We start from the raw sequence: 25,864 nt of genomic DNA, 5'->3' as shown, positions 1-25,864 counted from the left end.
TTATTCAACTATCTTATTTCACATGGTATTAGAGCTTTGGGCTTTTTCCTAACCAATTTTATTCATCTTGTCTTGAAAATTCCTTTTTTTTTGCTATCTTTTAACCGCCCAAAGATGGAAACCATTCAAAAACCATGATAAAAAATGGTACGCAAATATTCCAGCCTCTGGAAATGTTTCAGCAATCATAGAGAATAACTCTACAGTTGAACTGGAGATTTGCAAAACATTCAAGTCTCTTATCGGTTGAATGGAAAAATTACCTAAAAAGGGCTCAACTACTTTGTACTTTTTAAAGGGTAAAGGGAAATTATAACAGCTTCTCGATACAGGACCATCTAAAGAAGACCTTAGTTTGATGAATGGATTAACATGATGCAATGGTAATGTCTTGGTTATGGAAAGAACTTAAGAAACAGTAAAAGAAATTCATTACTTTTGCCGTAAAAAATAGGAAAGAAATTAATAAACAGAATATTTCCACAGCATGAAAGTGAACGGGATATGATTAATTGGTGAATTTGAGGTAAATCGTCATTTGACAAAGAAATATTAGTCGTTGTCTTTCTAGCATTTTTCCAAAAGGGCAAAGTAATCAAAGCTAAAGTTGAGATGGCCAGTTTAGTATCATCAACTTATGTAATGCTTTTCAATAATCAATACATGCAGAATAGGACTATATTCATATATAATTAACACTCAATTGTTTATTTATACTTTTCATATGATAACAAGTCTGAGATAATGAACAAATTTGAGAAATTTAAATGTAACAACAAAATTGCCTCCAACCTTACATGGATTTATAGTAGAGGAATAAGGAAATCTAACTGAACTAGAAAAAAAAATAGCATGCCAAGGAAAATCATTTGGTGGATGCTTGAATAGAAAGAAATCCAATACAAATGCCATAAAAGATATGTAGTAAAAGTTGGCAGAAGTGTGAGAATAGTGGAAGGATATAGAGGAGCTTCCCTTTGAGCTCCTACTTCTTGTAACTATTGTTACTCTCCCACAATCTTATTCTTCAATTTTGTTGTTACTTGTTGTTTCTTTTGCTTCAATTATTGTATTATTTGTTGTTGCTACTGTTCGTTTCTCCACTACTATATTTCCTTTCATACCCGGCTTGTAATGCTTTTCTTAAGCCAAGGGCCTTTTAGAAGTAGCCTCTCTCTACCCTCACAAGATTGGGGTAAGATCTGTGTACACACCACCTCCCCACCACCTCCGAGACCCACTTGTGGGATTACAATGGGTATGTTGTTGCTGTTTGTAAAATTAGGTCGTACGTCTAACACACACCCCAAAAGCTAGCTTAAAGGGAGGAGGTCTTCCCAAGCCTTATAAGAAGTTCACCCATCTCATTAACCACCAATGTGAAACTTTTGTCATTCTTCATCACCCGACCTCATGTCCAATGCTTAACATCTGTGGGCAATTTTTATTTTTTGGGGGGCCCTAACATTGAGTAAGATGGACCCTACTATAATACCATGTTAAATTAGGTCTTAGGTCTAACTCACACCTCAAAAGCTAAGCTCAAAGGTAGGAAGACTATTCAAGTCTTATAAGAAGTCCACCCATCTTATTAACCACCAATGTGGGACTTTTGTCATTCTTCAACATTGTTGTTATTGTTGTTTCTGCTCATTTGTCTAAAAAGCAGGAAAGATGCGAAAATGACACATAATTTCATCCAATACGCAATAAAGAGATAGTCAGTCCATTGTTTTCCCGGTAGTAGAAAGGTGTGAAAATTGCAAGAGATGCTCAAAACTAATTATCTGCTAGTCTTCTTTCTGGAAGCAAATTGAACTACTGTGTTTTTAACCACACAAACTAATAATTCAGGAAGTGCGAACTTTTGGAGAATACCTGCACGACAGACTAAGAAAACCATATTCTGATATTAAATAAGACTTACCCGCTGCTTCAATATCTTGGCACCAATCAAGGGCAGAAGGAGTGCTTCAGAAGATTGAATGCTAGCCTTAACCCGTCCAAGCAGCCTATCCAAATCTGGAAGCTTGCGAAGATATTGAGCAGTGGATAATGTAGCATTGTTAACAAGTTTGTCAACTACATCAAGCCTATGATTGATTTTCTCTACATCTTTGAGGGGGTGACAAATCCATTTTCTTAAAAGTCGCTTCCCAGGTAACGTAACACAGTTATCCAGATACCTGTATAAAGTACCTGACACACAAAGAAGAAAATACAATTGCCAGAACTGCCCCTTAGAATGAGTCAGAGCTTTGATTTGACAAAAAAAAAATTGTACTTGCCTGATGGACTCCCATCGACATTATTGTTGAAGATTTCAAGATTGACAAGTGTCTGTCCATCCATTTTGAGGCAACCCTTATATACTTCGTATGATAGAATATCACCATTATGTAAGACCTCATTTAACTGTTAAATTCAGAACAAAATATTCACCAAAATAATACAATAAGTATTACACACAAAAAATAGGCCATGGTTCTGAGACTTACCATCAATCGCTCTAAATGATTAACAAGACTCCCAAGAGCACATAAAGCAACATCATGGTCCTCTCCATCAAAGGCGTGATCCCACTTATTACAAGATCTTTTAAAGTAACCTTTCAAGTCGAGGAAATTTTTCACTTCTGCAGGATCAACAAAATCTGCACCTGGCTGAACTGGAGATAGAAGTGGTGCTGCAGGACCTAAAGGGACAAAGGATATTTATCAAGAGATCTAAGAAAGTGAAAACTCTACCCTCCCCCACCCCCAGCCTTTACTTTTTGCTCAACTTCTTCTCCTTTTGCTTTTCCTATTCTTTTCTTGATTGCCCCATGTAAATAAGAAATGATTCTGTCAGTGAGATTATAGCAGAATTCACGGTGAAGAAAATTCGTCCATATGTCAGCATTTTAGAAATGCAGAAACAAAATAAAACTCAGGGTTTGTTTATCTAAGAGATCTGATGAATTGACCACTCCATCAACACCATCACCCCTCCACTCTGTTCCTAAGGCTCATTTCTTATCGTTTATTAAAATTTCTCAAGTTGGAAGCACCCATATCTGAAAAGCATTTTCAGCCCTAGAGACTTGCAACAAGAAAATAATTAGACATAGAAGTACTGTAGAAATTTAGAGATATTAGGGGCCGTCTGTTTGTTGGTTAGACTTGTGTACGTAATTAGTTATACATCTATTAGTTATGCAGGTATTCGTAATGTAGGTATTAATTATGCAGGGTTAAATAATTTCTTTGGCTATTGATTTGCTATATTAAAAATTAATAAAAATTATATATTTCTTAAGAATTAAAATATTTATTTACAATTATACCCTTGACCTTTCTTACCTTTGCATTTCTTTTTTCTTTTTGAATATTTTTTAGGCTAAATTATAGAAAGGAATTGGGTGTCACATTTCAACTTCCTCATATAGTTGAACAAACGTGTATATATATACATAAGTTTGTTCTTTCTTTTTGAATGTCATGGCTTTTTTTTGTCCCGGCCATATTTATAAAAAGTAATCCATGGAAGCTCTCAGATAATGAAGAAAAGCCTCTTGTTAGTTGTCAGCAACTTCCTAGTTGATTGCCTTCTTGTATTGCCTCCATTGTATAATGAAGTAGCAGGAGACATCATTCTAGATTTAGAAATGCGCAAAAAGGATTTGAATGTCTCCTAAAAAAAGTGGAGTACATTAGATTGAGAGTGATCAAGGGTAAAGTTGTCAATTACTAGTACCTTATTCCGGTATAACTTATTCCATCTTCTGCCCCTACATAAAATGATGAGCAAATTTATACTATTTAATTACTCATCATAGCTATAGTTTGCTATAATTACCACTCACGACTAACATTATACGTTAATTACGTGAAATGACTTCAAGTTTGTATAATTACCGCGTTTGTATATGTATAATTCGCCAAAATATACAAATACATATGTATAATATACAATTATCTAACCGATATACGTATAAAATTCACCTCTCACTCTCTGCCCTCTCTTGCTCGCCTCTCTCCTGCCTCTCCCAATCTCGCTCGCCTCTCTACTTCTTCTCCCTAATCTTGCTTTCCATATATACAAATACATATGTACAATATACAATTATCTAACCAACATACATATACAATTCACCTCTCTCCCATTCTCTGCCCTCTCTCGCTCGCCTCTCTCCTCCCTCTCTCAATCTCGCTCACCTCTCTCTTCCTTCTCCCAATCTAGCTTGCCATATATACAAACGCATATGTAAACTATACAATCATCTAACCAATATACATATACAATTCACCTCTCTCCCACTCTTTTCCCTCTCTTGCTCGCCTCTCTCCTCTCTCCTCCCTATAGCATGTAGCTACGAATTGTAATTATCAAACTATAACTATGGAGAGTAATTAGACTATTTTTGAGTGGCTATATGTGAAAGTTCCTCTAAAATAATACATAGATTAACTCATAATTTATGCATGTATTAGTCATGTTCTTTCCAAATTTTTTAACCAAATATAATATTATGTGTGTTGAATCTTATACCTCATATAAAAATTCTACCAAACACGGCAAAGCTTATGCAACATTTTATACTTGAATAACTCATCCCTTCAAGCAACCAATTTAAATTTGATCGGAAATTTGTGCATAGAATTATCAATTTTTTTTATATGAAACTTTTATATTTGTAAACTACTTAAAAAGTACTCTAAGTCACAAGAATTGACAATGCAAAATATGTAAAAGATATATGAAAAATTTACGGTCAAAGATAGACTCTTGTTTGAATCTCGAAATCCGAAAAGCACCGCATAAATGGGGACAGAGGGAGTATTATGTTAAATCGAAAGAGAGTGTGTGAGAGTGAGAAGGAGAAAGAAAGTCTTTATATACATAAAGAAACCTACACACTTAATTAGAACTTAGAATAATTATTTACGTATTTATAAGATAAATTATAAGAATAGAGACATACACATAATGAAAGAGTTTATGCACTAAGCCCAAATCACTATTACGGACTATAAGTTCATGGTCTTGCAATGGAATTAAGTTGACATGTTTGGTCGATAAGTCAGCGACATAATAGCTCTTGATTGTCTTCTTGTACAGGAATTAAGGGAATGAACAAAGCTGAAAATGCTTTGGAAGGTCAGCAATGGAAGTGGGAATTTTTGTGGGAAAAGGGAACAATTGCACAACAAACTTAAAGGAATTTATGGAAAGGAAACCAATCAATTGCTTGGTTACAATAGCAACCAGTGAATGAACAAACTAAGCTTAAGGCACAGATTTGTTCAAGAACTACCATTAACATAAGGAATTCAAGCTGGGCTGCAATAAGCTTCTACAGCAACTCAACCCTTCACTTTTGAGTATTTGTGTTCCATTTCATGTTTTGAGGCCTTGCATAGGTTGGTATATATTGTTTGGAACCTGTTGATATAGCTTGGGTTTGAGACCTGAAGGGTTTGAATTGGTTCAGCACATGTTTGAGCAAAAACTAGTGTTGGTGCAAGTCCAAAGTTGGTGCGCTGGAATTACGGAGAAAAGGACCGTATTTGCGAAGAACCTAGTCTGAGCCCATCATTTTGGAGACTCATTTTTTTAATGACCATGGTGTCTGAGCCAGCTTTTGCGCACATCGACTGATTCCATGGGACACCTTCCACCACCATAGGTTTCGAACATCGTAAAGTGATACGACCTGTAACAAAAAGGAAAGAACAATTTGTCCTAAAGATCAAATGAATTGAATTGCTCTTGAACAAATCACTCAAGAACCCTAGTACTCGTTTGATGTGAGGGATAAGAATAAATAGTCCTGGGATAAAAAATAGTCATGGGATAAAATTTAGATGTCTTGTTTGGTTGACATGTTTGGGAAAACTTATCCCACCATTTAAAGGATAGCGATGGGATAAGTTATCACATAATGATGGGATAAGTTATTCCATATATATGGTGGGATAACTTATCCTAAGAAAACTACCCAGGATAGTTAATCCTGAGATAACTAGTTCCCAACCAAACGACCCCTAAGTATTCTTACTGAGTTAGAAAGGAGAGAGTTCTTGACTTCGAATCACCAATACAAAATGCTTACAATTGCTATAGTATTCATTTATATGTTGATGAATATGGGAGGGAAAGTTAGTTACAATTAACTTTAGGAAAGGCCAACTAATTGTGCAGATGAGTTGCATGTGACAACTAATTGATCCTGGATAACTTTACAAACTAATTGCAGATGAAATGAATACGGAAGCAAAATGAGAAATGAAAACCCGCTTTAATTGTATCATATCAAATACCGCCCTCTTCAAAAATTCTTTGTCCTCGAGGATTAAAAGGTGTGATCAGCATTACGTTATGTGTAACCGAAGAGGAATATTACTTTACCGAATATGTCAAACCAAGATCTTGGGTATTGCTTCAGTTCATACAAGGATTTCTTCCGTTTGGATACCTTTCCTTGACCAGACCAGCAAGAATCTTCATGTACACCACTTCTTTTAGGTTTCCATGAAGAATTGCATTTTTTACGTCAAACTATTGTAAGTCTCAATCTAGATTTGTACAATCGTAGGAGGAAACCTAATCACTTGAAGAAGCAAAGAGCAAAGTCTAGTTGCTAGAACAAGTGCCGTGGCAGAATATAGAGCTACAACAAAGGGTGTTTGCTGACCTTTTTTTGTTACAAAAGCTACTAGAGGAATTGAGATTGCCTGAAAGGGAATGTGTTTCTTTGTATTGTGAAAGCAAGGCTCCAATCAGTATAGCTCATAATACAGTTCAGCATGATCAAACAAAGCATGAAATTGATTGACACTTCAAGAGAAAGTTATGAGTGGTGTCTTGAGTTTATTCCATGTGACACTCTGAAAAGCAGCAAGTTGATGTGTCTGCCAAAGGCCTCAACTAACGGACTTTCCATACACTAGCTTGCAAGTTGAGCATGTGAGACATCTTTGCACCAACTTGAGGGGAGTGTTGATTGATTGATTAGTGATTCTCAAGCTTAATTACAAAAGTTGATTAATATTGTAAATATAATTGACTGCAATATTTTCTTCCTTATTTGGGCTTAGGACTCATTGTATAAGTACCTTTTCTCATGAATGTAAAGTCATTGAGAAATACATAAAAGCCTTTTCTTCTTGAAATCTTCACAAACACTCCAAATCATTTTGTAGCTCCAGTAATGCTCCAAAAATATTCTAGAAGTGTCATTAGGATTGCAATTAACTCGAATTGAATATAGAACTTTTACAAGACTTTACAAATTTCTCCCCACTAGGTCCTATGTCATTGGCAGACGTTAGTTATGGCATTGAAATTGCTAACTGATTCCACTCCAATTACATAATCCAAGTATTCTGGTCCCATCAATAACCAAGTAAATTGATGTTTTTTCATAATATTTTCAAATCAACTTTAGGCCAATTTGTCGCTACATACTATGAAATGACAGATAAAGACCAAATGCATGGCTTTCAGGGCAAAAGTTAAATGGAAATGTATGAAGATCCAGGCTTTTTTTTTTTTGAGAAGGTAACATTATGTATATTCATTGAAACCAGTGCTTGGGTTGCACTAAACCATATTTACAGCTTGTCAAAAAAGTAAGAAAATTGAATCTCAATCCTAACAGGAACCTAGGATATCTATAATGGATTCAGTGTCCTCTAAATATATTTGCTTGCACCAGAAACAAAAAAGCCTGATACAATTTAGTTTGATCTTTTGGAGATCACAATTCTTGCTCTCAAAACATCTAACATTTCTTTCTTTCCAAACAGTCCACCAAACACGGGTTGGGACAATCTTCCATCTATCTCTATCTGCAGCTCCCACCCCTACTTCTCCCCAATTGTATAAAAGATGCGTGATTCTGTTAGGCATAGCCCAAGCTGAGCCTAATGAAAATCCTCTATAGCTGGGATGTTATTCTGCACTGGAAAACAGATGATTGACTGTCTCAACCTCTTCCCCACATAAATAGCATCTAGAACACATGGAGAACTTCCTTTTCTTGAGATTTTCATGTGTTAAAATAGCTTCTCTTGCCAGAAGCCAAGTGAAACATGACACCTTGAAAGGGATTTTAAGTTTCCAAATCAGCTTCCAAGGCCAACGAGAAGGTTGTTGTCCATCTTTATTTAGCAACTTGTATGCAGAGTTTACCTTGAATGTTTCTTTGTTATTTCTGCTCCACCATAATCTATCATGTTCATCCCTAGTTCCTGTAAAAGCTTCGAATCTTCCAAAAAAAATCAGTCATGGTCTCGATTTCCCAATCATTGAAATTTCTTCTAAACTAGAAATTCCATCCATGTTGTTTCCAAACCTCAGCTACACTCACTTGTTTATTCATGCATCTCACTTGTTTATTCATGCTTCTGTTTGGAAAGATAATTTTCAAGCTAAAGTTGCCCAACCATTTATCCTTCCAAAATGAAGTCTTGATGCCATTTCCTACCCTGATGGCCGTATTGATCTTCAAGATTGGCCACAAGATTCTGATGGACTTCCATAGGCTTAACCCATATGGTGTAACGACCTCCTTTGTCATCCACTTGTTCTCCTCTCCATAATATGCTTGAATTACTTTTCTCCAGTATGGTTGAGGCTCTTGAGAATACCTCCATAACCACTTTAGTCTAAGGGCTTTGCACTGCTTTTTAAAATTCCTTACTCCAAGACCCCATGTTTCTTCCCCAGAGAACCTTGTTCCACTTGACTAAATGTTTGACGGTGGAATCATTTTTCCCTGTCCCTTTCCATAAGAAATCCCTCCTAATTTTATCAAGTCTTTGTATCACCCCATTAGGAATAGGGAAGATGGACATCATGTAATTAGGTAAGGCATCCAAACTGAATTAATGGGAGTGACTCTGCCTCCCAAGGAGATATTTTGAGATTTCCATCTGGTAAGCTTTTTCTCACACTTTTCTATCACTGGGTTCCAGATGTTCAAAGCCTTTGATTTGGCACCTAAGGGCATGCCCAAAAACCCTGAGGCATTTGATATTGAGGTTTGAGTTGTGGCTCCTCAAAAACCCTGAGGCATTCGTTCTCTCTGGACAACTTTATCATGTTATTAAGGCCCTCCATAACAATGATAAAAAGGAAAGGAGATAGGGGATCTCCGTGCCTCAGACCCCTTTGAGCAGGGAAAAAACCTTCTGGTGCACCATGTATAAGGACTGGAAATCTGATAGTAGAGATGCAACCTCCTTCCGAACCCATATATGCAAACATCTTCACCAAAAACTTCCAGTTCACATGATCATATGCCTTTTCTATGTCTAGTTTGCACAAAATTCCTGCCTTTCCTCGGGTAATTCTTGAATCTACTACTTCGTTTGCAATTAGAATGGCATCCATTTGTCGATTTTTAATGAATGTCATTTGATGAGCATCCACTAGCTTGTCAACCACTTTCTTTAGCCTTTCAGTCAACACTTTGGATAACAACATATACACACTTCCGATGAGGCTGATGGGCCCAAAGAAAGACAGATTTTTCACATGATAATTTATATTGTATGATAGATCTAGGCTTTCACATCACACAAAGAAAGACACAGATTTTTCACATGATAGGTAGGACAAACTGCTTTAGACAATTAAAGATAGAACTATCAAAATCACAGTTGTTTCATGATACAGTGAACAACTTACAAGAAACAAGAAAATCCTCACCTGTTGATGAATATCTTTTCAGAGCTTTCTGGGCATCCTTTGACAAACCTGTTAAAAGGGAGATGCGAGACAAGGAAGTCAGGCTCAACACAATTATTTCCAGAGAACAAAATAATCCTCCCAAAGTCTAATTTGACAAAAATATGTACCCCTTGCATTGAATATAACTTCCTTCGGTGACACCTACACATGCAACAGAGAGCAACATACAATTATCAACCAAGCAAATCACACATCTATTAAGTTACTCAAGATATATATTAGATCTTTAAGTGTCGTACTTGCATCAGCAAAGCTTCCAAAGCTGCACAAGATGCATCATCCTCGATGGAACCAACCCAAACTTTCAGAGCAGCACAATCGACAAAAGCAAATCCAATAGTGGTTGAACCATTCCCCAGCTCCTTGCAAGTCTAATTCATAGTGAAAGAAGAATATTTAATCATCTGCCTCAGTTGAAGCCTCACGTTGTAACACAAGGATAACCATATGGACAACAAAAGATTTTAAAGCTTTCTTTTGATCATTTTGCCAGAGAAAGAAAACGACATAAGATTGCACAAAACATTACTCTGCACTTACAATAGATAACTCTACTACAGTGTAGAATTAACAGACTATCATGCCAATCTCAATTTTATTTAAAAAGATGCTGACCTCCATGACGGCAAGAAGATGAACTGCATCAGGCCCAATATTACCCTCACTTGTCGTAGAAGGGGTGAGTACATGAACTAGTTTTCTACGAATAACCTGAAACCAATATTTCTCATTATCAAATCACTCAATGCCATGATGAACAAAGAGCAGTTTAGTGCTCATAGGAGAAACAGAAGAAATTTTTGATGCATTAATTGCTCCAATGTATCTTCTGTTACTTTGTTATCACATTTGGAACAGTTAAAGGACTATCACCAACCTCACCGCCCCAAGCATTACAAAATATTTTAAGAACAACCTAAACCCAATGAATTCATGCTGCACTTACAGAAGTAGAGCCTCTAGATTTTGCTTGCTCGGATGTTTCCAACTGTTCCATCCGTCCAACTTTGTACCTTCAAATTTGTTAGGTAAACTCAACATAAATAACAAGATATTATTTGATGAGAATAAGACACTAAATAAGAAATTATCAACAGGGTGGTCAATTCCATTATCAATCTATTCCATCTTTCTCTAACTTTCCACGCAATTGCTTTCTCTCTCTAAAGACTTTCTCTTTCTAGATTTCTTAGCATTCTGTGATGGAGATGATCGCATGCCCAGGTTCCCATTAACGAATCTCAACCAAAGACCAAGAAAGAGGTTGCATCTGGGCTGGGATATTCTCCCCGAGCCACCTAAGGTATTACATCTATCTTCAAATGAGATCTGTTTATTGTATCTTGTTTTCCGCTTTGGCATTGCTAGATCTGATTAAGGTTAAGTTATTTTTCGCACCAGGTATGATAGAGACTCAAGTCTTTATGTATTCTATATAGTATCTTGAGTAAATCTATTGTGTTCTTTCTATAATCATATGGTACTTTTAGCTGGGTTTTTGTATTTCAGTTTTCGATTTTCATTTCTTCAGCATGAGAAAAAGAATTACTATATTTTACCAGATCTTTCTTTTTCTTTTCTGATAATCGCTTTATAATTAGATCCGACGTGAATTATCTATTTTTGAAATTTTGTGATTAATTATGATGTGTCAATTAAATCAAATTGGCTTCCTTTTACCAAAATTTTATGTGGAAGTATGTCATAATGTCAATAATCAATTGAAAAGCTCTCATGGATTTGATTACAATTACAAAAAGGGGGTGGTCAATATTGATTGTGCTTCTTTTTTCTTTTTTTTTTTGAGAAGGAATATTTATTGTGCTTCTAAGATGGTTCTTATTTGAAGCAGACGTTTTTAATCCAGTTATGTAAACTCACCTGACAAATCATAGTTGTGTTAACAACTATTTCGCGATTAGCCAAAGCTCTATCCAAGGCTAGGCCAAAAATAAACACTTGCTACTTCCAGAACCAGTTCGTGCAGAAGTCATTGGCAGGGACAGTTTCAAGCTCTGTCCAGGTTATATCTTCCGGTTTACCCTGTCTTTTAGTTCTTGTTCTGCCTAGTCACTTCATGATTTAGCCTCTACTTCTTTAGTTCTTGATTTAGACTCTATTTATTTAGTTCTTAATTTAGCCTCTATGTATTTAGTTCTTGATTTAGCCTCCATTTATTTAGTTCTTGCTTTAGCCTCTATTTTAGTTCTTGAGCAGCCTTTGTTTTCTAGTTCTTGTTCAGCTTCCTGTTTGATGTTCTTGTTCAACCTATTTAGTTCTTGATTCAGACCCTGTTTGGATTGGCTTATGCCACATGTTCCCAGTGTTATCAAAAGAAAAAAGGGCAAAAAAGCTCCAAGGTTCGTGGGGGCTTTAAGTGCAAAGCGCAAATAAAGCGTGGCTTTAATGAAAAAAAGCGCAAAGGGAGAATATGATACAAATATATATGTTTAGTCCAAGACTAATAATTATAAACATGAATGACACATTTTTTACCAAAGAAATTGAAAATAATTAATAATATAATGAGATATCAATTGTTTAGTGTCACTTCTTCATAAGAGGCTCACTGGCAAGGAAAAGTTTGCCTAAGAACCTTGTTAGAACCTTGATGACGACACTGAAGCGCACATAAAGCGAGGCAAAGTGCTCAACATGTTTTGACCCTCGCTTCAGGGCTTAAGCGCGCCTTTGATAACACTGCATGTTCCTCACCCTTTTGGCCTCAGATGGTTAATGCCTAACACTATCAGGGAATTTCTTGAATACTGGAGCCACTGGAACGTTGACAGCACCATCAAAAAGATTTGGAAGATGATACCAGCTGCCATCTTTTGGACTATCTAGAATGAAAAAAATAGAAGATGTTTTGATGGCCTCTCAACTAGACAATCTATGCTCAAAGCCAAATGTCTTTTGTATTTATATAGTTGGGTTTTTTGTCCCAAATGGATTACCCTGATAGCTTTTTAGATTTTGTTTGCTCTATGATAGTGTACTAGAGATAACATACTACTGCTCACTCTTTTGTAACTACTTTGCATCTTCTTGATGCCATGAATGGAATAAATTACTTCATGTAAAAAAGTGCTTTTAAGCCAAAAAAGGTTAAGCATTTTTGGAGTGTTTGGGTAAACTGAAAAAGTGCTTATAAGCACTTAATATTAAGCTAAAATGATAAAAATAAACCAAAAGTCATAACTTAGAAATTCTACCTTATGGCTTTTGTCTTATAAGTCAAAAATTAAGAGTCAATCCAAACTTGCTGCTCTTAGCCACAGCTTTTTAGTTCTTGTCCTTCTTATGTAGTTCTTGATTTAGCTTCTATTTTTAATTCTTGTGCAGCCTTTATTTCCTAGCTCAATTTATCTTACGTCTTGTTCAGCCTTTGTTTTTAGTTCTTGATTTAGACTATTTATTCCGGAATTTTAGTACCTATGTTAGTGGTTTTAGGGTTTGATGGTAGTTTCCAAGTCCTTGGTTGGGGGAGGGAGCAAGGAGCAAGGGTACTAAGGGAGCTTTTGGGTTGAGAGTTTGGTCTTGGAACATAGGGACTGTAACACCTCGCAAATTCAAATCTAAGGATCCAACCCATTAGTTGTAAGTGTATCAACTTGGGCCAGGTGATGTGCTATTTATACATGTGTGTTAAGGTTCATTCTTAAGTATGAAAAGTATATCAGATGTGGTTTAGGTCATAAAGGACCTTCAGCACTAAGTCGAGTTCAAAACCTTCCTATCGGCTAAGTTTTTCACATTAGTTCGGTTAACTTCAAACGATCATATCTTTGTTAGGTGGCTCACTACCTAACAAATTAAAGGTCTATGAGTCTTCTTTCCAACGTCACCAACCATTCGTGAATTCGATTCTAGAGTAAAAAGTTATGACTGATACACCAGAGATGTTTCAATCTGGCAGTGAGTGACTGTCCGTCACAAGTGTGACGGCCCATCACATGTGGGTTTCACACATGACCAGTCAGCTCACTTTTTGGGCCTTGTTATGACGGCCTGTCACCCAAGCGACAGCCTATCACTCAGACAACGGTAGAACGTGAAATTTCGTAGATTTTGTGTTAGAGAAGGGTATTTTTATCCTAAAACCTTTGGGGAAGTTATCTTAATGACCTTACAACAATCTTAAGACGGTTTGACAATCAGTTTTCATCATTTAAACCATTTCATTCTCTCCCCAAACATCAACACTCAAGAATTTTCAAGAAACACCAAGTTAGGGTTCCTCTTCCAAGGTTCTTGATCTAGCTTTGTCAGGTATGTAAGGATATCATATTGAGAAACTAAGTTTTCCTCATGCCCTACCAGTGTTATCAAAGGCGAAAAAAAAACGCAAAATAGCTCTAATGTCCGTGGGGGCTTTAAGCGCAAATAAAGTGTGGCTTTAATGAAAAAAGACGCAAAGGGAGAAAAAAATACAAATGTATATGTTTATGCAAGACTAATAATTATAAACATGAATGATCAATATATGACCAAAAAGATTGAAAAAAAGTTATTATATAGTGAAATATAAATTGTTTAGTGTCACTTCATCACAAAAGGTTCATTGGCAAGGAAAAGTTTCTTAGAACCTTGATGACCACACTAAAGCGCACATAAAGCGAGGCAAAGCACTCAACACGTTTTGAACCTCGCTTCAGGGCTTAAGCGCTTTTGATAACACTCTGCCTTACATCTATAATCTAAGTAAGATCAAAGTTAAGGTGTCACCCCAAAGTTCATGATTTTCAAATTCTTTTATTTCGAATATGCTCATTGTTGATTCTATTATTGAATTCATTATAGTTTATGTTGTTAATGATCCTTGATTAATTTAGGGTTCATGCTATTCTACCACGTGACCCCTTCTTAGCTAAAGTTAGTTGAGAATCATGTCAAACAATTTCTTATGCATTGTTTTCATGAGCAAAGTATATTTCAAGAATGAAAGAAGTACTTCAGGAAGAATTTCAAGAAAGTATATTTTACATTCAAGATGCATATTTTCAGAAAGAAGATCTGCATAAGATCTACAGTGTTGTCATACAATACTAACAAGAATAAAAATAGAGCTATCCAATACTAGGTAGGTTTCTACCGGAGTTTTCCGCCTTATTTTCTCATCTAACCTGAGTTATCACCTTACGTGATAGCTCACTCTTTACCTGTTCTTTAGTCTAGTATCTTCATCCAACAATGGGAGAAAACAGGATCTATTTTAATGCGGGTTTCAAGTCGTTTGATATTACAAGATGGAAATCGGAAAATGCGGAGTGGTATGAATGGGTAGAAAGAAGTCGTAAGATGATAAGGGGATCCTCCATGAGCCGCAAAATTATGGAGTGGATCTGTGTCATTCTAAGAGAAGCTTCTGGCGACAATAAGAAGACGATGAGAAGGTAGAAAAATGCTGAGAAAGGGGCTGAGTATTTCTGCACAAGAAAGTACAATGAACATGGGAGATTTATAATCATCGTAACTATTAATAATGGAAGGAGATTTGTCCTAGTTATCCCAGAGTTAACCATTAATGCTGGATGGTTAGACATTTTTTTTTTGAAACTGTAACATTTGTCTCACAGAGTACTTAGGTAGTACTGAAAAACCATATTTACAAAAGCAGAAAGTAAGTATAATCTATCCAAAAACTGAGCCAAATCTAAATGGATCCTAAAACATCTATGATTGACTCAGTTTCATTGGAGTAGACATTTGTACACCAAAAGCAGAACAACAATATTCACTTAAGCTTAACTTCCTGCAGGCTGTTGTTCCTATTCTCAAAACATCTCTCGTTTCTCTCCCTCCATATAGTCCACAAAATACTAGCAGGGATCATCCGCCATCTTTCTCTGTTTGTAGCCCCAACTCCAGCCATCTCCCAATCGAATAGAGTCTCATCAATCTTGCTAGGCATACACCAAGATATGCCTCTAAGATTAAGGAAAATCTGCCACAGTTGCCCAGTAAAGTTGCAATGTAAGAAGAGATCTCTCACTGTCTCATTAGCCTTCCCACACAAGGAACATCTATTACATAGAGAGATTCCTCTCTTGGCCACATTATCCAATGTCAAGACTGCCTCCTTAGCTAGCAGCCATGTAAAGCATGGCACTTTGTGTGGCACTTTGATCCTCCAGATTTGCTTCCAAGGCCATTTGAAGTCTTGAATGCCACCAGTAATTATCTGTTTGTATCCTTCTTTCACCTTGTAACTACCTTTGTTGTGCCCCTGCCACCATAAATAATCCTCGCCTGTTTGTATACCTTGAAAACTCTCCAGAACCTTAAACAATTCAAGTATTCTGGGAATTTCCCAGTCATTCAAATTTCTTCTGAAAATCAGATCCCAGCCTTATTGTGTCCACATTTCAGCTACAGTCTTCTGTTGGTGTTGAGCCAGTGTAAAGATGTCAAGGAAACGATCTTTGAGGCTCATACAAACCATTTATCAAACCAGAAACTGGTTTTTCTGCCATTTTGTACCTTGACAGTTGACTGGTTACTGAGAAAGGGCCAAAATATTCGGATGGATTTCCAAAGGCTAATCCCATAGGGGGTATTTACCGCTTTAATTACCCATTTATTTAGCTCCTCATACTTGTGGTTGATCACCCTATGCCATAGTGCTTGGTCCTCTTGATGATACCTCCATAACCATTTCACCTTAAGAGCTTTGCTATGGTTTTTGAGATTCTTGATACCTAATCCACCTTGCATCTTACTTATGATGATGTTCTTCCACTTGACTAAGTGAAAGCCTTTTCTTTCCTTAAATCCTTGCCACAAGAAGTTTCTTCTAATTTTGTCCAACCTCTGAAATACTAACTGGGGAATATGGAAGATAGATAGCATATATGTAGGTAGAGCATCCAGAACAGAGTTTATCAGTGTTAATCTGCCTCCCAAGGAGAGGTATTGTAATCTCCATCTGGCTAGTTTCTTTTCACATTTCTCCACTATTTGGTTCCAAATGTCTATGGCTCCAGACTTTGCCCCCAAAGGCATGCCCAAGTATACTGATGGCAGAGTACCTATCACTCCTCCCAAGGTTTATGAGAGGTGTTCCATATCTGGAACCACATTAATTGGATACAAATGGCTTTTGTTCCAGTTTATATGTAGTCCAGATATGGCTTCAAAGTAGACTAGTATAAGTCTCAAAATCAGCAATCGCTCCTCCTCAGCCCCACAAAATATTAGTGTATCATCAGCGTACTGTAGGTGTGTGATCTCCATGCTATTCCCAGCAACCTTACTGACTTCAAATCCCTGTATTCTTCCAGTTGTCTTGGTTATCTTCAACATATTGTTAAGCACCTCCATAGCTATGATGAACAAGAAGGGTGATAACGGATCCCCTTGCCTGACTCCTCTGTATGCATTGAAAAAGCCTTCAGGAGACCCATTGATGAGTACTGAAAACTTAACAGTTGAAATACAAAACTTGATCCAACCGATCCATCTGCTACCAAATCCCATTTGTCTCAGCATACTTAGAATGAAATCCCAATTCACATGGTCATATGCTTTCTCAATATCAAGTTTGCACAGTATACCAGGTTTCTTCTGGGACACTCTAGAATCAATTGCTTCGTTAGCAATGAGCACTGCATCCATGATCTGTCTGCCTCTGATAAAAGCCATCTGTTGTTTGTCTACCAACTTATCCACAACTCTCGTCAACCTTTCTGTCAAAACCTTGGACATTAGCTTATAGAAGCTTCCAATTAAGCTGATGGGTCTGAAGTCCTTGAGTTCCTTCGCTCCGATCTTCTTAGGAATCAGTGCTATGTAGGTTGCATTATAGCTCTTTTCAAACATCCCAGTTGAGTGAAAATTGTGAAAAGCCGCCATAAAGTCATATGCTTAATGATCTCCCAACATTTTAGAAAGAACCCCATTGTGTATCCGTCACGACCAGGGGCTTTGTCTATAGCACACTTTTTTAAACACTCAAGTACTTCTTGTTCCTCAAAATCTGCCTGCAATGCTTCATTTTCACCCTCAGTAATGGTAGGATGGTTGCTGATATTTCCAGAGGGTCTCCAATCTTCAGGTTCTATATACAATTTTTTGTAGAAAGAAATAATTTCTTCTTTAAAAAATTCTGTTTGGCTCTGTTATGGTCTCTCCCTGAACTTCCAGTTGATCAATATTGTTGCATCTCTTGTGGGCATTAGCTGTTTGGTGGAAGAACTTTGTATTCCTATCCCCTTCCTTGAGCCACAAAGCCCTTGATCTCTGTCTCCAGGCCACTTCCTCATTCTTCAAACACCCCTCATACTCTATGAAAAGTGTGGCTTTTTTTTCTATCTCCTCCTCAGTTAACACTCTGTTGCTCTGATGTGATTCTAACTCAGCCATCTGATTGAGAAGGTTGTTCTTTTGCAATTTCAGATTACCTTGTTCATTTCTGCTCCATTCTTTCAATTTCCATTTGAGGGCTTTGAGTTTGCATGCTAACATGTAATCTGGCTTCCCATAGAATTCAAAATCATTCCACCAAACCTTGATTCTATCAACAATCCTTCTTGTGTCAGCCACCAATTTTCAAACTTAAAATAGGATTTAGATTGTTCCCAATGCCCACATAGCAAGGCTATAGGAACATGATCAGAAGTCACTCTTTGCATAGTAGTTTGCTTTATGTTGGAGAAAAGATTATTCCATTCTGTTGAAACCATAATCCTGTCTATCCTGGATGGTTAGACATTACATTTAAGATTGAGAATTTCATTAAATGCGCTAAAAAGATGGAAGTTGTCGGCCCGCCGAGAGTTACTGATCCAAACTACACATATGTGAGGGTTGTACGTGATAGTAAATGGCAGTCCAAAAAACTAAGAGATGCAGACAACACAAACAAGGAGGAAAATATTGAAGTTGAGATGCAGAAAGATAGCCAGGATACTGGACTATTGAAGAGGTGTCTGTCTGGTAGGGCAACCGGAAGGGAGGAGTAAAGAAAAACCATCCTTGACAAAGATAAGAAGATGGTCAACTATGCTCTGGAAGAAGGCTTTCAGGGTGAACATTCATGTAATGTATGGTGATAAGATCCTCTTAGAATTCCCCAACAAGCACATGGCTGAGCAAACCTTACAAGGGAAGTGACGTTGGAAGAATCAAACTTTCAGCTTGGAGTGGTGGAATCCAATGGTAGGGTGTGTACCTAATAGTATGATTTCCACCGGAACTTGGATCAGAATTGTCGGAATCCCTTTCCATCTATGGTCACAAAAAGTCTTCAAAGAAATTGGAAACCTATGTGGGGGATGGGAGGCCACTGAAGAAGAAACAGAGCTGAAGAACCACATGAAATGGCCAAAAGAAGTGGCGATATCCAGAAATGGTGTCAAGTACGATTTTCCAATATGGTCGGAAAGCAAAATCAGATTTGAAATATCACAGGAAATGGACAGAAGAATTGCTGAAGAAGAAAGGATAGACAAGGACCCAGTTAATCCAGTTATCCAGAGGATAATAGACTGTTCCTACTGTTGTGAAGTACAGCAATCCCACTTTTCTAGGGATCTGCCAGCAATAGACTACGAGGAAGCGGTCAATTCAAAAACTGCCATAGTGTTTAAAGAGAAGCGCATGAGAAGCATGTGACCACTTTAAATGAAATTGAAAAATTGGCCAACGTCTGAAGCCCAATAAAGAGCCCATAGTTTCAAGAAAAGGGGGGCCTGATTTCTCAAGCTTAGGCCATTTTTAACAACTTAAAAGGGATAGCAATGGGTTGGAACAGAATACAGACATCTCAATTGAAACTCCAGAAGTTCAATATCTCCCGGGAACAGAGCTAGCAACCATGCAGATTAGAAAGCGATCGACAATTGAGGAGAGTGTCACAACGAGTGTGTCCAAAGAAGGCATGTCCGTAGAAGTAACAGTAGAAGGTGAGCAACAAATAATAGAAACAACTGACAGGGAGTTGGGGGAGAAAGAGACTGATAATATCGAAAATAGATTAATTGAGGTTGGAGAGATAAATTCACTTACTATAGTAGGGGAATGGGATATCACGGAGGCAAAACCTCTGTAAGTCCAGCAACAACAATTGATAATATGCAAGGAAAGGGAAAAATTATTGCGGGTGAAGCAGAATATGATTAAACTGGGCAAAGTGCTTGGAGCAGACTTTCAAGGTCATGAAGAAGAAGCTCTGGAACTACTTCTACTGGTGGATAGTTCTCGACAAACCAGAAGAACAGAACTGTGAATTTTGTAAGAAGGCAAGATTTAGAGGCTCTCAGGAGGCTGAAGAGTCTTGTGTCTTTTGATGTCAAATTCAAAAATAACAGGAATAGGAGCAAGGGGAGAAGTGAAACAAATAGTAATTGATGAAGATCAAACTTGTCTCATGGAATGTTAGGGGGTTGAACAACAGGGATAAAAGGAGATTGGTTAAGATTTTACTGATAGGATGGAATGCAGATATTATTTGTCTGCAAGAAACTAAACTGGAGGGAAATTTATTTGAGGAAGTGAAACAAATCTGGGGAGGAAGATGGGTTAAGTTTGCTTGCCTAGAAGCTAGTGGCACTAGAGGGGGTATACTATTGCTATGGGACAGCAGAACATGGAGGGGAGAAATCTTGGAAATCGGTGCTTACTCATTAACCTGCAAATTTGAGGCACAATTGCAAGACTTCTCTTGTCATATCATTGGGCATATGCTCCTAATTGTTACATAGGAAGAAGATTAGTATGGGAGGAGATAGGGGCAGTAAGGGGTCTGATGGAAGGTCCTTGAGTAGTATGTGGGGAATTTAATGTGGTCAGATTCATCTCTGAAAAGAGAAACTGTCTAAGAAGATCAAGGGGCATGAGAGAATTCCCTGATGTCATTGAAGACTTGAAGTTGATTGATATACAACGTGAAGACAACAAATTTACTTGGTTCAAAGGGGATAACCAGAACATAGCCTCTAGGATTGACAGGATCCTATTTTCAGAAGAATGGGATGAAAGCGTCAACAATTTAAAACAAATGTCACTGCAGAGGTTAGGATCTCATCACTCACCTATTGCCCTACAAGGAGTGTGGAACAAGAACAAAAACTACTTCAAATTTGAAAATCGGTGGCTTGGCACAGAAGGATTTAATGACAGAATTAAGGAGTGGTGGAGCTCTTTCAAGTTCTCTGGAAAGCCGAATTTCATCCTTGCCTCCATGCTTAAAGCTCTAAAAATAAGCTTAAGGAATGGAGCAAGAGTGAACGAGGAAACCTGGGAACAAAAAGAAAGAATTTACTCAATAAACTGGCAGAGTTTGATAAAATAACGGAAGAGGAGACAGAAAGGAGGGCAACAAGTTTGTTGGAGTATGAGGAATTAATTAAAAATGAAGAAATATCATGGGAGGCAAAAGTCAACGTCATTGTGGTTAAAGGAGGGTGAGGAGAAAGCAGAGGAGCTCTTTATGAAAATTGATAATAATAAGCAAGGGAACAAGGTGGGCAAGGAAGAAGTCACAACAAACAAAAAGAAAGGAGCAAACGAATTAAAAAGCCTGGAACTGGATACAAAGTTCATGAGCTTTGGCACTAGAAGTAGAGGGGTATACGTGGCAATAGAACAATAATGAAGCTAAATATAGTGTCATGGAATATCAGGGGGATAAACTCTGCTAGAAAGAGGAAGTGATCAAAAATATTATGACGAACTGGAAGGCAGATGTAGTATGTTTCCAAGAAACCAAGGTGGAAGGGGAAATTGAAAATATTGTGAAGGAAGTATGGGGGAATAAATGGGTGAATTATGCACAGTTAGAAGCCAGTGGAACCAGGAAAGGCATCGTTATTGTGTGGAATAAAAGGGAGTGGGAAGGAGAAACTAGCAGTGTAGGGATGTACTCTAGGGATGTACTCTGTCACCTGTAGCTTCACAGGGATATGTCAAGATTTCAGCTGGCACCTCACAGGTGTCTATGCTCCAGATGATAGAGACTTGGTGGGAGATTGGTGCTGCCAAGGGGTTGATTGCAGGACCTTGAGTCCTATGTGGGGATTTCAACACTGTGAGGTACCCATCGGAGAAGAAAAATTGCAACAGAATCAACAAAGGAATGACAGATTTCATAGAAGACATGGAGTTAGTTGATCCTGAATTATCTGGGGGAAAGTACACCTGGAAGAAAGGAGACAGGCATACAACAGCAACCAGACAGCCAGACTTGACAGAATTTTGTTCTCGGAAGAGTGGGAAGCAAATTTTAGAAATATAAGGCAGCACATACTTCACAGATTGACATCAGATCACTCTTCCATAATGTTACAATGCGGCACTTGGGAAAACACGAAGTCATATTTAAATTTGAGAACTGGTGGTTGGACATAGAGGGTTTCAATGACAAAATTAAAGGATGGTGGAACTCCTTCAGTTTCATAGGGAAACCTGACTATGTCTTGGTTGCAAAGCTCAAAGCACTAAAAGAAAAACTGAAAGAATGGAGCAAAACTGCACAAGGAAACTTGGGAACACAAATACAAAATGTCTTGAAACTCAGCTAGCTGAGTTAGAGAAGATACAGGAGAACAGATCCTTGAAGCCAGAAGAGATAATCTCCAAAACAACATTAATCAGTTAGTTTGAAGACATAGCGAAAAGGGAGGAAATAGCTTGGAGGCAAAGATCTAGGGAAGTGTGGCTAGAGCAGGGGGATAGAAACACTAATTTCTTCCACAGAACTGCAAATGCACACAGGAGAATGAATACCATCTCAAAGCTGAAAGTGGGAGGAGAAAATTTGACTGAACCAGAGGAGATACAGAAGGAGATAGTAACTTATTATGAGGAACTATACTCTGAGCCAGAAGAATGGAGACCATACCTAGAGATGAGAAACTGTACTATGATTCATGAAGAAGAAAAAAAATTACTCTTGGCACCTTTTGAGGAGCAGGAAATTCTGGAGAGCATAAAAGCATGTGCAGGGGACAAAGCACCAGGGCCAGATGGTTATTCCATGGCCTTCTTCAGCCAATGTTGGGACATTATTATACCTGGTGGCTACAGTGCAGCAGTTCCACAAGGCAGAGAAGTTTGAGAAGAGTATTAATGCCACCTTTGCGGCTTTGATTCCCAAGAAAGTGGGAGCTGAGGAACTGACAGATTTTAGACCTATTAGTCTAATATGTGGAGTTTAAAAGATCATTGTCAAACTGCTGGCAGAAAGGTTAAAGAAGGTGCTACACAGACTTGAAGACAACCAACAAATGGCATTCATAAAAGGTAGACAAATAATGGATGCAGTGTTGATAGCAAATGAATGTATTGAGTCTAGACAGAGAAGCAAGCGCCCTGGAACTCTATGCAAGCTTGATAAAAGAAGGTCTATGATCATTTAAATTGGAATTTCTTACTACTTATCATGCAAAGGATGGGTTTTGGAGCCAAATGGATTAGATGGGTGAAATTCTGCATAAGCACACTTAATTTTTCTATGTTAGTTAATAGAACTCCTAGTGGCTTCTTTTCATCCCAAAGGAGACCGAGACAAGGTGACCCCCGACACCCTTTTTATTCATCTTAGCCATGGAATGTTTGAGTAACCTAATTCACACAGCAAGGATAAAGCGTTGGGTAAGGGGCTTAGGGTGGACAGCAGCGCACAAAATGTCTTGGAGATTACCCATCTGCAATATGCAAATGATACTCTCATTTTATGTGAAGCAATGACAGGGCAAATGTTGATCCTAAGAGTAATGTTCATCATCTTTGAAGCAGTCTCTGGATTACATATCAATTGGGGGAAGAGTTTCATTTATCCCATAAATGAAGTGGCTCAGGTGGAGAGTCTGGCAGGGGTTTTGGGTGGTAAGGTAGGGGAAATACCAACAATATACCTAGGTATGCCATTAGGGGGAAAGAGCAAATCAATAGGGATCTGGAATGGAGTGATAGAAAAATGCGAAAAGAAGCTAACCAACTGGAAGAGCCAATATGTGTCTAGGGGAGGTAGATTAACCATGGTTAATAGTGTGCTAGATGCAATACCTGCTTATATGATGTCTGTGTTCCCAGCACCAGACAAGGTCATATAGAGGATAGATGCTTTGAGAAGAAATTTCTTTTGGCAGGGAAATGAAGATAAAAAGAAGTTTCATCTAGTCAACTCGGAAGAGGTCACAAAGAACAAGAAAGAAGGGGGACCGGGGATTAGGAACATGAAGAAACTAAACAAAAGCCTAATGTTGAAATGGCTTTGGAAGTTTATGACAGGCGAGAATATGCTATGGAGAGAGGTGATCAGGGCAAAATATGAAATGGAGAATAGGTGGATGACAAAGATGGTAACTACACCATATGGATGTGGTAGTTGGAGATCGGTAAGAAATTTTTGGCCTCTGTTTCGTTCTAGAATCAGATTCCAGGTGGGTAATGGAATGAAGGTGTCATTTTGGGAGGACAGATGGATAGCCCAAAGAACCCTGAAACAATTATTCCCAGACTTATATACACTAAGCTTTCAACAAAATGCAACTGTGGCTGAAATGTGGACAGGACAGGGGTGGAACTTACATCTTAGAGGAATCTAAATGATTGGGAGATGGGGAACATAGTGGCCTTTTATGATACAATGGGACAATTTAGGAATATGACTAGGGAAGAAGACAAGGTTGTGTGGAAGATCGGCAGCAAAGGGGTTTTCAGTGTCAAAACAGCTTACAAAGATCTCAATCATTCAAATTAAAATGACAGGATGGAGCTCTCGCCATGGCAGATGATATGGAAACCTAAAATCCCATACAAGGTAAATTGTTTCACATGGTTACTAGCAAAGAAAGTAGTGCTGACACAAGAAAATATAAAGAAGAGGAAGTTCCAACTATGCTCAAGATGCTATTTGTGTGAGGAACAGGCAGAGACAATCAACCATCTCTTTTTGCATTGCAAATGGACTGATCAATTATGGAGAATATTCAGCAGCCTTAGGAAGATCACTTGGGTGAAACCAAGAAACATAGCACAACTCCTAAATTGTTGGACTAATATAGGCAATACTACAATTAAGGAGGAGAGATGGAGAATTGTCCCAACTTGTATATGGTGGACAGTGTGGAAAGAAAGGAATCAAAGATGTTTTGAGGGCAAGAAGAACAATTTGCAGAATTTCAAGATGAATTGTATAGCTCTTTATTATTTTTGGTGTAAGCAGAAAGTTTTACTACAGGTAAAAGAACTTTTTGATGTTATAGACTATTTGTGACAAAAAGCACAGATGGAGTCAGTCTAGTTTGTAATACTTTTGGAAGGGGGCTACTTTGATGTAGTATACCTGTGGATAAATAGGAAAAGAAGCTATCGTACTCAAAAAAAAGAAATACCAAATTTTTTCGCAAGATGGAAAATGCACACAAAAGGTACAACAGCATTGACCAACTCATGATTCAAGGGGAATTATCTCAAGATCCAGGAAGAATTGAAGGGGAAATTGTCGAATATTATAGAAAGTTATATTCTGAAACCGCAAGATGGAGACCAGGTTGTTTATTTCCTAATTGTCCCAGACTAACAAATGAGGAAAAAGAGATGCTACAAGGGGGTTTTGAGGAGAGTGAAGTTCTGCAATGTCTAAAACCATGTGCAACAAACAAAGCACCTGGTCTAGATTTCTTCATAAAATGTTGGGAGATACTGAAGCAAGACATCATGCTGGCCTTTCAGAATTTCCATGAACAGAAAAGGTTTGAAAGAAGTCTCAATACCACTTTCATAACTCTCATTCCAAAGAAAAAAGGAGCAAGGAGTAGAGGGATTCTAGACCAATCAGTCTACTAGGCAGTATATACAAGCTATTTTCCAAAGTACTGGTAGAAAGGTTAAAAGCTGTGATAGCCAAGTTGATTGATCTACAACAAATGGCCTTCATCAAAGGTAGACAAATCATGGATGCAGTGCTAATAGCTAATGAAGTTGCTGACTCCAGAATAAAGCAGAAAAAACCTGGAATCTTGTGTAAGCTAGACATGGAGAAGGCATATGACCATGTTAACTGGGAGTACTTATTGGATTCTATGAGAAGAATGGGTTTTGGTCACAAGTGGATAAAATGGGTCAAATAGTGCATCTCAACAGTAAGATTTTCAGTGCTTATCAATGGCTCACCGGCAAG

At 37.7% G+C, this 25,864-nt stretch overlaps 1 protein-coding gene across 5 annotated transcripts in view; it reads right to left on the bottom strand.

Annotated features, from left to right (window-relative positions):
• LOC107025913 (DNA mismatch repair protein MSH7) overlaps positions 1-25,864 on the bottom strand; it is a 49,144-nt gene that overhangs the window by 9,902 nt on the left and 13,378 nt on the right. For all 5 annotated transcript variants that reach the window (XR_003579127.1, XM_027918175.1, XM_015226697.2 and 2 more), the window contains 8 exons: positions 10,685-10,751; positions 10,354-10,449; positions 9,978-10,109; positions 9,846-9,879; positions 9,697-9,744; positions 2,499-2,695; positions 2,289-2,415; positions 1,928-2,199 (listed from right to left, as the gene is read on the bottom strand). Coding sequence is in view for 4 of the 5 variants with exons in the window: in XM_027918175.1 (XP_027773976.1) it covers positions 1,928-2,199; positions 2,289-2,415; positions 2,499-2,695; positions 9,697-9,744; positions 9,846-9,879; positions 9,978-10,109; positions 10,354-10,449; positions 10,685-10,751 (973 nt within the window). In the remaining variant the exon portion in view is untranslated. The remainder of the gene's footprint in view (positions 1-1,927; positions 2,200-2,288; positions 2,416-2,498; positions 2,696-9,696; positions 9,745-9,845; positions 9,880-9,977; positions 10,110-10,353; positions 10,450-10,684; positions 10,752-25,864) is intronic.

The sequence above is a fragment of the Solanum pennellii genome, chromosome 7, assembly GCF_001406875.1.
Source record: "Solanum pennellii chromosome 7, SPENNV200".
NCBI classification, from domain to species: Eukaryota; Viridiplantae; Streptophyta; class Magnoliopsida; order Solanales; family Solanaceae; genus Solanum; species Solanum pennellii.
The sequence above is the reverse complement of the archived record's forward strand: the minus strand, read 5'-3'. Positions and strand labels throughout refer to the sequence as shown.